Consider the following 15,213-nt stretch of genomic DNA (forward strand, 5'->3'; position numbering starts at 1 on the left):
TGGACCAGCAGAAGAGGACTCAATGTGCCAGGCTGTCACTGGTGAAGGGTGAAGTGTAAAGGAAATGACGGGGCCCCCATGTTGTCACAGGTGGGCAGATTTTCCAACCGGTAGGCTCCTCAACTCCAGGGTCTGGAGGCCTGGGATGCATGATGTCTGAATGCACAAGAAGGCCTAGAATTAAAAGAGGACTCAGCTCTCCTCTGCTCAGCTTTAGACCCATCTTTATCTCAGGTTGGCCTTAGAGTGAATGCCACAGCCTAGAACTCCTCCTGATGTCCTGACTCGCACCTCCAACTGGGTCCAGTTGGGGGTAAATCTTACAGACTTAAAAGTTGAGGCTCAGAGAGGGTGATTCGCTCATAACCACACAGTAAGTGGAACAGCTGATGGGGGGTCACCCCCAGGGGTTTCCTTCTCGGGGTCTCTGCCATCCTGCCCCCTCCCTGGTGGTGACAGATGTGTGACACGGAAGGGCACTGCTTGTGAAACTCATGAGCTTTCTTTCCTTGGAAATCTTAAGGGATACAAAAGATCTTTTGAAGATCACTTAACTGCTGTCTTTTCCTGGAGCCCCAAGTTCCCTCGAGGCCTAGAGTTCGCGATTGTCTCTAATGTGAATGTCAAGCTTAATTAAAGACCGATACTGCCCTAGTTTCACTTTTCCCTTCCTTAGAGTCAAATGCTACCGGGGCTGAAAGGGTCTTTGGGAGTCCCTCCTGCCCTTACCCACAGTAGCACTAGCCAGGTCCAGAGAAGATGACGTTGCAGGGATTTGCCTGGGATCCCTCACATTCTCCCAATCAGACACACCACCTAGGGTGAGCCTTTTCCCTATGCAGGGAAGCCGGGGGAAGAACTTACAGGGGGGAAGCTCTAAGAGGGGTGTAGTGTCTTTGTGGGGCAATGGACATGTTCTCAGATGAATCGGAGTGGTGGTGACAACTCTGTGAATATACTAAAGTCAGTGAATTGTACACTTCAAGTGGGTGAATTGTATGCTATGTAAACTGTATGTCAGTAAAGCTATTTAAATATTTTTCCTTTGTTTGTTTGCTTATTTATTTATTTATTTATTTGAGAAAGAGAGAAAGTACACACAGGAGGGGCAGAGAGAGAGAGAGAGAGAGAGAGAGAGAGAGGCAGAGAGAGAATCCCAAGCTGGCTCTGCACTGTTAGCTCAGAGCCTGACACGGGGCTTGAGCTCACAAACTGTGAGGTCATGACCTGAGCCAAGATCAAGAGTCAGATGCTTAAGCAACTGGGCCACCCAGGTGCCCCTATTTAAGCATTTTCTAATAAAGAATAAGGAGAAGTTCTGCTGGCAAGACCTCTGGGCAAGGGTAAGATACAGAAGCAGCCAAGAGACCTATCTCGGCCGAACACTGGAGGCACCCTCTTAGCTCAAGCCCTTTGCCCTTGGCTGTTTCCTCTTCCTGGCACACTTGCTTCCAAAGCTTGTGGGGCTGGATCCCTCCTATCCTCACATTTTTGCTCTGGAGTCACCTTCTCCAGGGAACCTTCCCCAGACGCCTCAATGAAAACTGCCCACGGCTCTGCTCCCCTCCCATCTCTCTGTGACATCTTCTCCCTTAGTGCCTATCATTTTCTAATATAGAAAATAAAATACTTGTTTTGTTCGCTGTTTGCCTCTCTCTACCAGAAGTGTAAGCTTTGTGAGGGCAGGGCTTTCGATCTCTTTTGTTTATGGCTATATCGGTCCCTAGGTCCTAGAACCGTGCTTGGCACATTGTAGGTGTTTAATAGTTATTGATTAAATGAATAAATGGCCCAATTATAGTTACTGCTCAGGCTTCTGAATCTGCATCCCTTAGAGCCTTCCCCTCTGAGGTTGTACTGGTCAGCCAGTGAGTGCTGAAGAAGCCTACCTTGAGTCCTTCCGCATTTCAGCATTTGACACACAAGCATTTCCAGACGGCCAATTGCAATTTCATTTGTGGCAACTCTAATGAAATCAATTTAGTTTGCCTTTCTCATATATTTTTCTGCTGCTTTAAGAAGTCTCTTTTGTATGCACGTACTACATTTTCTTTTGCACTTAAAAATTTGAATTTAAGAGGCTGGATTTCACATATAGTGTTCCTACTACAATTAAAAAAGAGGGCGGGGGGAGAAAAGAACTCTGCCTCTGTCCTTCTCTTGCCAGTTGTTAGGGGCAATCTCAGCCAGGGCCTCAGAACTGTAGTCAGATTCAAGGTGGATTGTGCACTGAAAGGTTTAGGTCTCTGCTTAAAATGCTTGCAAATTCTGTTTGAGAGAGTAAGGTTTTAATGTGCTGTTTAACAAGGAGCCATTGGTCACTGAAGCAGGACCATGCTCTGGAGTTGGCTGGTCAGGGAACCCTGTGCGCAGACACCAAGTAGATGTTGCATAGGAGAGAAGGAGGGTGTCTCCTCAAAAGCAGGACAGGATACAGCTGCAGAGAGGCCACTGTGGGGAAACTGGGAGAGGCTGAGTTCGTGTTCTGGCCGGAAAAGGCAGTCATACCTGTGTGCCTCTCTTCATATCAGTTATAGATGAAGATACAAGACAGCCAGGAGATGCGAGTCAACAGGGGATATTGTGCATCCTTTCCTTTCTTTATCTGCTCCCTGCTAAGACACAGATGTGTGATAAGAGGCCTGGAAATTGCCATCAAAGGCTGGAAGACCTCTGTACCAACTTGGTCTGAAACCCTGGGACTATCTCTTAGAGATGGGCAACTCTAGCTCAGCACAGGAATGAGCTAGGGCAAAGGGCTCTATTCACTAGTAAGGGATGAGGGGCATGGACGTTCCCTATGACTCTGGGAAAGGCAATTCATTATGTGATTTGTTTGATGCAGTGGGCTGGTTGTTTTAACAGCAAGTTTTACTTCTTGGTAATGAGAAAATGGAGTGTGAAATTCATAACTCTGGTGTAGATCCATCATCCTCGGGCCACACAACCAGATTGCCATCACTTTTTGGGTTGCAGCTTCACCTAATTTTAACCAGAATCCTAAAAGATCAAGGAATTAACTTTTGTGTCCCAGACATAGAGAGTGACAGCTAATGTCCATATGAATAGGACTGGAAAGAGACCAGAATGCATTTTTTTCAAATAAGTAAAAAGAAACCTACCAGGAAGAGGGACATGGAAATTTCCCATTGTGGGAGGAGGTGAGAGGGCTGTTTAAGCCATCTGACAGCTAAGAAGCAGCCTCTGGGCTTTCCCCTCACCTGAGAGCCCGAACCAGGTGGCTTGGTCCCTCACAAGGAAGGGAAAGCTGACCAGGGAGATTGATGCTGGAGAAGTTTCCTCTGGGATGCATTTCGTCCTCAGTCAGGAAAGGAGGAAGTGTTTGGGAAACTAGCAGCTGCAGACAAAGGCACAGACAGTTTAGCTCAAAAGGAGCAGAGAAACGGGAATGAACACTTGCCTTTGTGAATCTCTGGGATGCGGTCAGGGCTCTTGCTAGAAAAAGAAATAAATGAGAAGCTAAAGTACAAGTCACTAGACGGGCTTTGATGTAAGAGGAGCCAGCAGGGAAGTTAAGAAAGAAGACTATTATGGAGGTTAACACCAAAGAGACAGAAAGAAAAGGCCCTAACTGAATCTTAGAACTCAGCATTTGTTTAAAACAAAACCAGTGTCTAAAGACAGGGTTTAGTATATATTTTCTCATACTTCCTTGTCTTAGTAAAGATGCTTGTTTTTATATAACTCTGGGCCGGGATATCATGGTTATTGATGGTTAGGTGCAGGGTGGGAAGAACTACCTGAGTGAGGCTTGGTATTTGAACTACATCCTATAGATGCCATGCTACCATCTCAACCATAGGCCCAGTGTGGCAAGAAAAGGAGACTTTTTTGGGAGGCTTCCTTGCTGAGTGACCTCAGGCAGCTTACTTACCTCTCTGTGCTTCGGCTTTCCATATGTTAAACAAGGATGGTGGGTTAGATGGCCTAGTCAACCTCTTCAGTTCTAAAGATTCCATTGCTCTAAATCCCTTTGGAAACTGAAGTCATGAGATTTAAGTCTTTTCACACCAGACATACCTTTATGTGTACCCTCTGCCAGCATTTGCCTGACCTCCACTCACAGGGGTCTTGGAAGCCCTGCAAGGTTTTGCGTGGTGGATTGTCACCTGTGAGAACAAGTCAACTCTGCTTTGATCCTCTCTGAGAGAAGCCGTTGCCCTCAGGAGAAGTGCACCCCCTGTGTGTGCCCCCCGAGCAGGACTGTTCTGCACTGTGCCAGCTAGCTCTGTTCTGTGGTCAGAGGTGGCTCCGCCTTCAAGTTCCAGCCCTACCTTAAGCCCTTGTGGCTATCTTGAGCCTCTGGTCCCATCCAGGAACTTCCAGTCTTGCCCCCTAGCCGAATTAGAGAGTTGAGGGGGACACACATAGCTCAAAGGGTATCTGGAGGTGCCTGGGATTTTCTCTAAGGGTTCACAGATGGATTTAAGAAGACAGAAGGAACATGCACCATACAGACATGGGGGGCACTGGGTTTTAATAGTAAATCTCTCTCTAATTGGGTATGCCACCCATTTGTGTCTGGCCAAGCTCTCCTGGTCTCCAGGGTCAGAATAGAAACTAACCTCAAAGAAAGGCCAGTGTATCTTTCTCGCTAATAGGTGTCTGGGGAGCTGTGAAGGTCTTGGGTCTTGGACCCATTCCCTCACCCCTTGGTCGGGCCAAGCTTAGCTCCATAGTGAGACAGCAAGTCTTTGCCCTGCATGCCTAGTAGAGAAGGCATACACAAAATGCTCTGGAAGGCTGAGAACATTTTCAAAATGCCAACTTCTGAGCAGAGATTTCGGGGGCAAGAAGCAGAAGCATCATCTTCTGCCCTTGTCAGTATAATTGCATCTAAGATACATAAACACACATGTGCACATGCACACACACATACACGCTGGAGCTGATTGGTCTACAGTGCATATCAGCCCGTGCTCCCTCCCTGTATCGGTAACCGCTTCCCCAAGAACCCATGTAAGTCTGTCTCTTTAAGACTCAGACACAGCCATCCTTGCTAAGGACACAGGCATTAGAGCCCAACCACCTAGGTAAAGATCCAGCTCTATTGTTTACAAGCCTTGTGGCTGCCTCGTGTTGTTACTTAAAGTCTCTGGACCTCAGTTTCATCACTTATAAAATGGGAGCAATCAAAAGTATCCACTCATTGGACTGCCATGGGAGTTTAATGGGTTAACCCATGTAAACCTCTTAAACTAGCCTGTGGCACACAGTGGAGCTCCCCAAAAGTCTTAACCAGCATTGCTAGCATCATCCTCATCACTACCCTACCACAGCGCCACCCCCCCCCCCCGCCAGCTTGATGCAATATACCCTATGCTCTAGGTGCCCATTTCTTGGCACCTATGGTTCCCCTGTCCATAAGAGCCCCCAAACTTCTCTTTCAGGCAAGCTCCTGTGCATCCATCGAGATCCAGACCAAAGTTACCTCCTCTCTCATGCCCCCAGAAACAGCAATATATCCCTCCTCTGTATATGCACCTATCACAGAATTTGAAATGTGCTGCACCAGACCATAAACTCCTGAAGGGTAGGTGTGTTTGCAAGCCCATTGCCAACACGGCGCCTGGCCTGTGGCAGGTACCTGACAGAGTGCTGGTGTGATGCTGGGAAAAAGTGGTCAGCAGAGCCCTACTTATAGGATAACTCCTCCGTGCATGCTTAACCAAAAAAGGCAGGCTCAGGTGCTATGTGGGTGCAAGGGGCTCACCCCTGACCCCTGCCAATGTTTACATGGAAGGATCAGAAAAACCCAGAAGTAAGGAAAAGTGATAGAGCTGCTAATTCTTGATCCAGTCCCCCAAACCTGTTCCCCCATAAGGTCTCTTCCATCTCTACATATCCAGTGAGAAATCACCACCTCTTCCGTCTATCACTGCCTACACCAGTTCTACTAAGTCTTATTGGTTTGATCTCCAGAACAGCCCTCAAATTCGTGCACTTGGTATCATTTCCCAAATGCTCTCTACCCCATAATTTCATCCCTGGATCTCTTAGCTCAGCTCTTGCTTCCTCCCTGAACAGCAGAAAAGGAGATCTTCTTTAAATGCAGGTCCAATCCTACAGCTTTCCTATGTAACCCTTCCCAGTATACTTGGTATCAGCCCAAACTGCTTGTGGGGCCCTGCAGACCCTGCTTGATCAGGCCTCTGACTTCTCCATCCTCCCCTGATATCACTTTCCTCCCCCTGCCCCACCAACCTCAGCTATGCTGGGTCCTTCACTTGCTGGAACAAGCCAGGCGTTTCCTACTCAGGGCTCTTTCCGCTGCCTGGGAGGTTATTTCTGTTCTTCCCACAGGTGGCTCCTTCTCTTTGCTTATACTCAGCCTAAACATCAGCTCCCTGGAGAGGCTTTCCCTAACACTCCTGCCCAAAGTAAGCTCTCTCCACCCCTCACCACATTATCTGTGGTCTCAGCACCAGGTTTGTTTGCTTCAAAGCACCTAACATGTGTCATCGGTCCCATTGTTTTTGTTCTGTCTGCTCAGAAAAATAAGACTTTCGTGAGGAGAGGGTCTGTGTCGGTTCTGTTCCCTGCTGCCCCTCAGCACATAGTATCGCAGTTGACCTGACGCATTTTTGTGGAACGGTGGATCATATCAAGTGCCCACCACATGGCAAGCAAGGTGCTGTAGGAGTGTATGTGCAGCTCATTAGACCTTTACGACACCCCCAAAGGTAGCTTCTATTCACATTTTACAGAGCAAGAGGCCCAGGTAGGAAATGAATTTGCCCCAGGCCATAAAGGCAGTAAGTGGTGGATGGTGGTATTGACACTCTGTCTCACTTTTCCTGCCCCGCCAACTGCTTTCCAAACCTGGCCCTACCTAGAATACTGGCAAAGCTTTCAGCAGACACTACAATGTCACCACCAATGTAGATGACATATCAGAATAAGCTTTGTTTTTATCTTTACTCAAACTTTCAAGACATCAGATTTAAGGAAACCCTGCTGAGATGGTCAAGTGACTTCAGCGTAATATTTGTATGATTGTTTATTATTACCATATTTTTCACTTGAATGTGGTCTTCTGGGGAAATTGGATACAATCCATCTTGCAGGCTGAATACCACAGGGTTAGCCCAACAATAAGTGAGGGCCACAAGGTGGAGAGATGGGAAAGGTTGGGAAAGGTTGGCATTTGGCAAGATCAGTGGAGAACTCGCATATTAAAGTGATAGTGGTGGGGCACCTGGGTGACTCAGTTGGTTAAGCGTCTGACTCTTGGTTTCAGCTCAGGTCATGATCTCACGGTTCATGAGTTCAAGCCCTGCATTAGGCTCCGTGCTGACAGCGTGGAGCCTGCCTGGGATTCTCTTTCTCCCTCTTTCTCTTCCCTTCCCCGACTCTCTCTGTCTCTCTCTCTTCTCAAAATACAATAAAATAAACATTAAAAAAATAAAGTGGCGGTGGCAGCGGTCTTCCTAACCATTTACTAGTATTAACAGTGTAAATGGACAGCTATGTCATCAAAGCCCACAAAGAAAGGCCAATTAGCCATGGATCCCACCAGTACAGCTTGTAGTCCAATTCAGGAAGTGTATCTACAATAAAAGTTCTCCCACCACCAACAAAACGGCCAGGTGTTGTACCTGGCATGATATTGGTCATGTCATCAAATGCTCATAACAACTTTTTGTGGTAGGTACTAATATTATCCCCATTTAAGAAACAGGAAAGCTCAGGAACAGAAAGGCTCAGTAACTCTCCACAGATCAAACAGCTATCAGATATCAGCATGGGAGTCACCCACATCTTTCTATGCTGCCGTGCTCTAAGCAGTCACATGGCTGGAAGATTCCATGTCACCATGTCCCTCCCAGGGTAACAGACTTTCTTTAATGTGTGTACATTTCATACAGCTTTTTATGGGAAAAAAGAAGGAAGGCATCTATTTCCAAACAAAATGGTCCAGTGATGAGCAGATGTTCTACAAGTTAAGTAAGAGGGAAATGCCAAGCCCCCTGCAGTCTGTGCTCAGTGAGGGCAGGTTTCCTTCCTTCCCATTAATCCAGCTAATGCTACAGACCCCATCCTTGTCTTGAGAAATCACATTCCAACAGCAAAGATTGCCACTGACCTTTGTTTAGCCCAGCAGTTCCCAAATGTATTTAACCACGAAAGCTTGTTTGGAGAAACACCTATTCCACATACCAAACAAATGTGGGGGAATGCTTGCCTGACCTCTGAGTGAGCTGCTCACTCTAAAAGAGGGGTGTGTGGGAAAAAAAGCCAGGGACAGCTTCCCTAGGGCAAAAGCCCCACAGCAGCCTGACCCTCGTCACTCCAGCTCCTCTCCCAGGGTGCCTGCTTATGGCAGCACAACTAAGCAGCCCCTTGGCCTTCACGGACTTGGCCCCATGGGACTCCCACATCAAGAGGGCTCTTAGGGAGCAACATCTACTGCCCCTTGAGTTTCTTCTCCAGGGATTTCACATTCAGCTTCTCTGTGTTTATAATATGAGCAGCTATCATAGAAAGGGCAGTCTCAGCAAGGAGGCTGGGACAGGGATGACCCACAGAGCCAAAAGGGGTGGGGTGGAAATCTCCCTAGGATCTCACCCACGCCACTCACCACCAGGCTCTGGAAATGACAAACACACACCCTTAGGTGCCCTTGGAGCTTGACAGTTTACAAAATGATCTACATGCATTACATTATTGCATCCTCCCTAAATATTAGGTAGTGCTGTCACCTCCTTCATTACACCAAACAGAAAAGGAGGCCTTGATAAGGTGAAGGGCAAGGTCCAAAATCATACCAGGGTATAAGTGGTGACCAGGATCTTGGTCTGGGATGAATGTCCTATCAGGAACTCACCCCCTACATCACCCTGCCACCTGTCCCATCTATTTGCGGTGCCTGGATGTGGCGAAGGGTGCAAGAAGGATAACTTTGCTTCCCTGGTGATTCTGGGGATTGGGAGGAGATCTGAACAACCGAAACAGCAAAGGACGGTTTAGATTGGGGTCTTGGCAACAGAGTTGGAAAAAGGAGGAATCGGATGGGAGAGAAAGAGGCCTTCCCCAGTCCCCCAGCAAATCTGTCCCCTGGAGCATGTTGCCCTGATCTGGGGAGGTACAGCCCATGGAAGGAGGGCAGTCTGGGTATGGGGGCTCCAGAGAGCAGGCAGGGTCACTGTGCCTATCACTGGGCACCTCAGCCCATCATCAGGGTCCCATGAGGACTCCCTCAAGACTTGCAGAGCAAGGCTGTGCACATCAGACCCTGCGACACTTGTGTTCTTCCAGAATCAACCCCCGAGTGGTTCTCTTGGTCTTGAAACAAATGGTGCTCTCTAAATGATGCACTTTTCTCCAAGGTTCAGAGAAGCAGGGGATCCCGGGGCCTCGGCGTGGGCAGTCACACCAGATCATTGCCTAAGCAGATGGCCTGGCTCCGCGGGCACCCTGAAGACAAGGTCTCCATGTTTCCTAGTTTTTTCCGATGCCAGTGGCAGTGTATGTGCATATGAATGGGAGTCTATCCAAAAGAGAAGGGACAGGCCAGACGGACTACCAGCCCTGCCTCCCTCACCATGGCTTCCTGCTCAGTGTCAAGATGCCCCAGTGGAGCTAGACATCTATTTAGCTCCTTCCAGCTCTTCTCCAGGACAGGTCACTGCAAACTCCACTGGACCCCGGCTCCAAACAGCTGATGCCCAGGGGCTGGGTGGTGCCTCCTCCTAACAGTGGGCACTGCCCACCAAAGTTTCCCACATTCCCCCTTCTCCTTGCCTCCGTGAGGGATTCACAAGACTGCAGCCGGTGCTCTGTGGGACAGAGGGATCTGCCCTGAGGCCTCTTTCCCTTGGGGGCACTTCCAGCTGGGGTTATGCTGATTTGGGGTGGGTAGGAGGCTTCATCAGGAAGCCAAGCTCCCATAGGGTTGGGGTGTCTGTTGGCAGTGCAGTTGGGCTCAGAACTAGGTGCTTGGGCTCTAAATGTCAGGAATGAGTTCACAAGCTGAACAGCTCAATGTTCTCTGGCTGGCCTTGGAAGATTAAACTCCTTTTCCGCACAAGTGACCAGGGAACTGGACATTGCCAAGGACTGGCCAGTCTGGAGAAAGTCAGGAGGCAAAGCTGTTTCACGAAGGCCAGAGCTTGGCTGCTCTTGACAGACCACAAGGTGTAAGGCGGGAGGGTGTGGAGTCAGGAACCTCTGGGCTGAGTCTTCTCAGCAACATTTCTGCTTGAATATTCCTAGTGTCAGGAAACTCACTACCTGATGAGACACTCTTTCCACCACTGAACAGCTCCTGCTGTTTGAAATATCTGCCACATGTTGCATCAGTAACACTCTCCCTATAGCTCCCTCCATCCCTTTAGGATGGCCATTCATTCCCCTTCAAATGTTGGGATTCTTGCATCCCAAGTCTTCCTCAAACTAGACATTTCCAGTGTCCCCCACATGATGGGATCTTCAGCCCCTCCTCATCCTAGACCTACTGGAGCTCCAGTCCCCCTGAAACATGCTCTGAGACACAGCCATGCTGCTTGCAGTCTGTCTGACCGTCGGTGACCTGGTGTTGCCTTGGCCAACAAAGTCTAACCTCAGAAGGGCTTCTCAGGCAACCAGGACGTGCCTAGAGACTTCCCACTGCTGCAGATATCAGTGCTATCCCACTGGGCTCTGGGGGCTTCTGGGGCTCCTTGGAGACCATCTGGGGCCACAGGGGACATGAGGGAGGTGGGTGGGGTGCGCCTGGCTCTGGATCCCCATCCCTATCCAACTAAAGTAGAGCTATTTGAGCATGTTTTAAAATGGGGCTGCTACATAAACTTTGATTTCAAGCAGCAGCACCACAACTTACAAATGTCTAAAATCGCTGGTATTGTCTATTGTGATTTAGTCTTAGGCCGACTCCCCTATCCTGTGTATGTGCAAACACTTCGGCTCAGGCCAGCACCAAAGAAAAGGAGGCACTCCTCCCAGATTGGGAGACACAGAGCCCTCTGTTCTCCTGCTCCCAGGGACATTTGGGCCCCTGGCTCTGCTCTGTTCATGAGAACATAAGGTCTTGAGCAGGTAGGGCAGCTGGCACATGGGTGTTTGGGGAACATCTGTGCCACTCATGTGCTTTTGGTGTGGGCTGGGTCAGCATCACATGGGGGCCTGGGCAAGGTGGAGACTTGGGGATCAGGATGGGCAATGCCCACAGGATGTGCCAGGCACTGAGTGTGCAGGTGGCAGTCACCAAGTGGTCCCCAGAGAGAGGGCAGAGCCCTGTCCCAGCCCAGGTCATTCCCCCAGCCTTCCGTGGGGGGTGGGTGTGGGACACTCACAGGGCAGCGTCTCAGCGCTGTTCTTCTGGATCATTATGCAGAGCTGTAGCACCAGTTGGGGGGCGCTCTCCAGGAAGGTCTCAAGGAGGCGCAACATGTTGACGTCTGCATATTCATACATCATAGCCCAGTAGAAGCGTCGCTGGTGTTCCTTCTGCCGCTGGCTCTGAATCCCCAGGTACATGGTGCGGATATACCTGCCGAGAGAACAGGACAGAACACACAGAGTGTGGGTGGGAGCAGGGAATGCGGAAGGGTCATGCCATTCCCCAAAACCAAGGCTTGCCTGTGCCAATGTCCCCTCCTTTGCTGTGAAGTTTTCCAAATGCTTGGACCAGGGTTTTTTCCAGACCACAGACAAGGTGCTAAGGCTTTGGAGTGAAGGGATTGGGAGTGGAGGGGGACAGGCCAGGGAAGGGGTCGTAAACAAGTTCTCCCCTTCCTGGTCTTGGTTTGCTCATCAAAAAAAAAAAAAAAAATGAGAATGAAAGAGTGGGACCAGATGATTTCCTGGGGCCAGCCAGTGAAACATCATAGGTGAGCTCAGAGGATGCATGACCTTTCTCACGTTCAAAACCCCAGGGGGAACATTCCAGCAGATATTCACCTCTTCTGCACAGCCCTGCACCCTCTCTGGGTGAGGAAGGGAAGGGAGTTAGCATTTGTGAGGCTCCTACGAAGTACCACTGGCTGGCTGGCCGCATGGTTCCAGGGTCCCAGGTGACCCGCAGGTGTAATTCCTATGTAAGACACATGGGGAACCGCTGTACCACACCTGTACAGGCTGCATAGCTGGATGGTGAACCGAATGGGAGCTGGCCCCAGACTGCCGGACACCAAAGTTTAAGCTCTACACTAGGGAGCCACGGAAACTGCAATGGAGCCTTTGTCCAAGGGTGACACAGGACACAGTCATTCTGACCCTGTACTGACCCTGCTCCATCAGCAAAGAAAGTGGGTGTAGGGGGAGGTCATGGGCTCTGGATTCAAATGCGGACTCTATCATTTGTTAATTGTGGGATCTTGGACTAATTACTCCAACTCTGTGTCCTTGTTACCCTTCTCTAACATGGGGAAAAGAATCATAGCATCACAGGGCTGGCGGGGAGATCAAGGAGATAATGTGTGTGGTGGACATGCATCTTGCATCCCCCGTGCCTCACTTATACCTGAACTTTAGGAAGCTGTCTTTAAACCACAGTCAAGGGGCGGATTAAAGACACATCTAAGTCATCCAGCGGTCTCTGAGGCTGAGCCCAGGCCAGAGAGGCCAGTAGGGCCAGGGCAAGAGTGAGGTTCAGGAAGCACGGTTTTGCAGGCCCAGTTAAGATCAAGAACATGAACCATAAACCAAGGGCCACAGCCAACAGACAGAAGCACATGTGTGACCTTGATTGTTCCCTGGGAATGCATATCACTGTGCCCTTTAAAACACTAGCCTGCATCATAGGGGTCGAGAGAGCATGGTTGACACAATCCGTAGTCCCTGTTGTCTTCAAGCACTGTCAGGTGCCTACTTGGGGCTACCAGGCAGTCCCTTCTCTCTGCCCCCATCACCACCCCCAGCCTGGTCTCTGCCATCACCCCTCTTGCCTGAATTGAAGCAGAAGCCCCCTAACTGGTCTCCTGGGGTCCACTCTTGCCCCAGAACAACCCTTTCTTCACACGGCAGCCAAGGTGCTTTTTGAAAATCATAAGTGCAGTCATCCCCAAGCTTCTTCCAACCCTCCCACGGCTTCCCATAATGCTTAGAATGCTTAGATCCAAATGCCTCGCATGGCTCATGGGGCCCTGCCTGCCCCTCCAGCCCCACCTCCCACTCTCTCTCCACTCCTTTCTTGTGTCTTTTCTGTCTCTCCTGGAGCATGGGAGCTTGTGTTTTGTTCACACCATTGCCTCAGTGCCTATGGATGTAGAAGGAAGACTGTCCTGTAGAAGGACTCCTGTCCTGCAAGGCTGAGGTGTCCTGGTGGGACAACACTGTCACAATACTGTGAAGGTAGTCCATGCCCACATGTGCAGCAAATTCATGAAAAGCTTCATAAAGCCAGTCACTAAGAGGGGCTCTGAATTTCCCCGGAGCAATGGGAGGAGTGGGGCATTCAAGACCTTGTATCGATGTTACAGAAGCTCACATTTTAGAAGCAAAGATGCAAAAGCATGCATTTATAAAATAGTTTAAAGTGATGCTCCTCTCTGATTCCAAAATGGTGGGTCTCCCTCCTGAGCATTAACCATGTACTGGACTCCTCAGTGAACAAAGGCTCCAGGGTCCTCTAGACTGTGCATTGGGACACAAAGCAGCCCCACTGAACCATTGGTGTGACCTACAACAAACACACTAGCAACAAGGAGCACCCATCCCACACCAGATGAGTAATACTATGTCTGCCTCTCTAGATTCCTAAGAGCCTTTGGGTGATGGTATCTCTGAAGAGACCCACCCTGGGAAGCTGGGATGGACACCTTACTTCCCTCCAGATGCGCTCCCCACAGTGAGCAGAGCAACAGTCCTGCTGAAGACTAAAGCAGGAAAGTCTGGAGGTGAGGACTCAAAGGCAGGAAGGCGCTGGGGTGGGGCCGGTGTGAGAAGGGCAGGTGCAGAAGGCCGGCCATCTCTTGGAGTCCCTGCCATGCCTCATGGGGCAGGTCTGGTTATTGTCATTTAACTCATGGGAAAAACTGAGGCTCGAGTGAAGTAAAGCATCAAATTCTGGTTCTGTTACAGATTCTGGCACTTACTATCTGTGGTATGGCCCAAAATCAAGGGATGAGGCGGGAGGCTTGGAAAAGGGCAGGGACATTGTTGTAAATCTACGGGGTCACTGAGAGAGAGAAAAAGAGACAGAGAGTGAGACAGGGAGACACACACACACACACACACACACACAGAGACAGACAGACAGACAGAGGCACAGAGACACAGAGCCAGACAGAGAGACACAGAGAGATACAGAGACAGAAAAGCACATACACACAGAGAAGAAATACAGAAAGAGAGAAAGAGAGAGAGAGATGTGAGAGGGAACACAAAGAGAGAGAGAGGAAGGAGAGGAAAGCAGTGTCACAATTTTGGGCCTGAAGGAGAAGACCAACTTCAAGAAGTCATGGCAAAGATATATTTGGGCAGGGGAGGGTTTGCTGTAAAGAGATATGATCACAAGTAGTCTGGGAGGGGTTGAGGAGCAAGGGTGGAGGAAAGGGTCAAATTGGTCAGATCTGATGGTGGCCTGGGAAGGCAGAGCAGTGGAGGACAAAGGTACACTGGCTGAGGTCAGGGCTGTGAGTCTAGAAACTCCACACAGCACCCAGAATGACCATGTGCCTAGTGAAGCCTTGGTGCCTTGGGTCTCACAGGTCAGATGTGGCCTCCATGACCCAAATCTGAGCTCTACCCACATGTGGCAGCTGTAACACACAATCCATAGGCCACAGACTCCCACAGGGAGTCTCTCACAGGGACCAGATCACAAATTTATACTCTCTAGGGGTACACTCAGACCACAGACTCTGCTTCTCCCAGCCTCACGAGGTGGAGGAATGATTATGTGGCAGAGCCAAGCCTACGCGTTCAAGTCCCAGGGCAGGGTCACGTCAACACTCAGATTCACCTAGCTCTGTCCTGCTAGGGCAAAAGGAGCACTTGATGTGTGCCCCCAACTCCATTTTCCCCAAGCCACAGGCCCCTGTGCCCCATAATTCCCATGGAAATGGAACGCAATGAGCCCAGGACATGCTGACTCAGCTATAATGTCTGCCAGAGAAAGCAGCCTTGAATTTTCTTCTGTGAGAACATCGCAAGGGATGGGAAGAAACAAAGGTGGGAGTGGGCAAAACCAGAGCCTCTCCCACTATGTTGATGAGCAAACAGATGCTGGCAGCCCAGAGTGCACCAGGA

General features: G+C 49.6%; 1 protein-coding gene across 1 annotated transcript in view; it reads right to left on the reverse strand.

The window, feature by feature from the left end:
- Nucleotides 1-15,213, reverse strand: part of XKR6 (XK related 6) — a 322,282-nt gene that overhangs the window by 15,562 nt on the left and 291,507 nt on the right. The window contains exon 2 of the mRNA XM_058720836.1: nt 11,316-11,512. Within this exon, the coding sequence (XP_058576819.1) occupies nt 11,316-11,512 (197 nt within the window). The remainder of the gene's footprint in view (nt 1-11,315; nt 11,513-15,213) is intronic.

This window comes from Neofelis nebulosa, chromosome 3 (assembly GCF_028018385.1).
Source record: "Neofelis nebulosa isolate mNeoNeb1 chromosome 3, mNeoNeb1.pri, whole genome shotgun sequence".
Taxonomy (NCBI): Eukaryota; Metazoa; Chordata; class Mammalia; order Carnivora; family Felidae; genus Neofelis; species Neofelis nebulosa.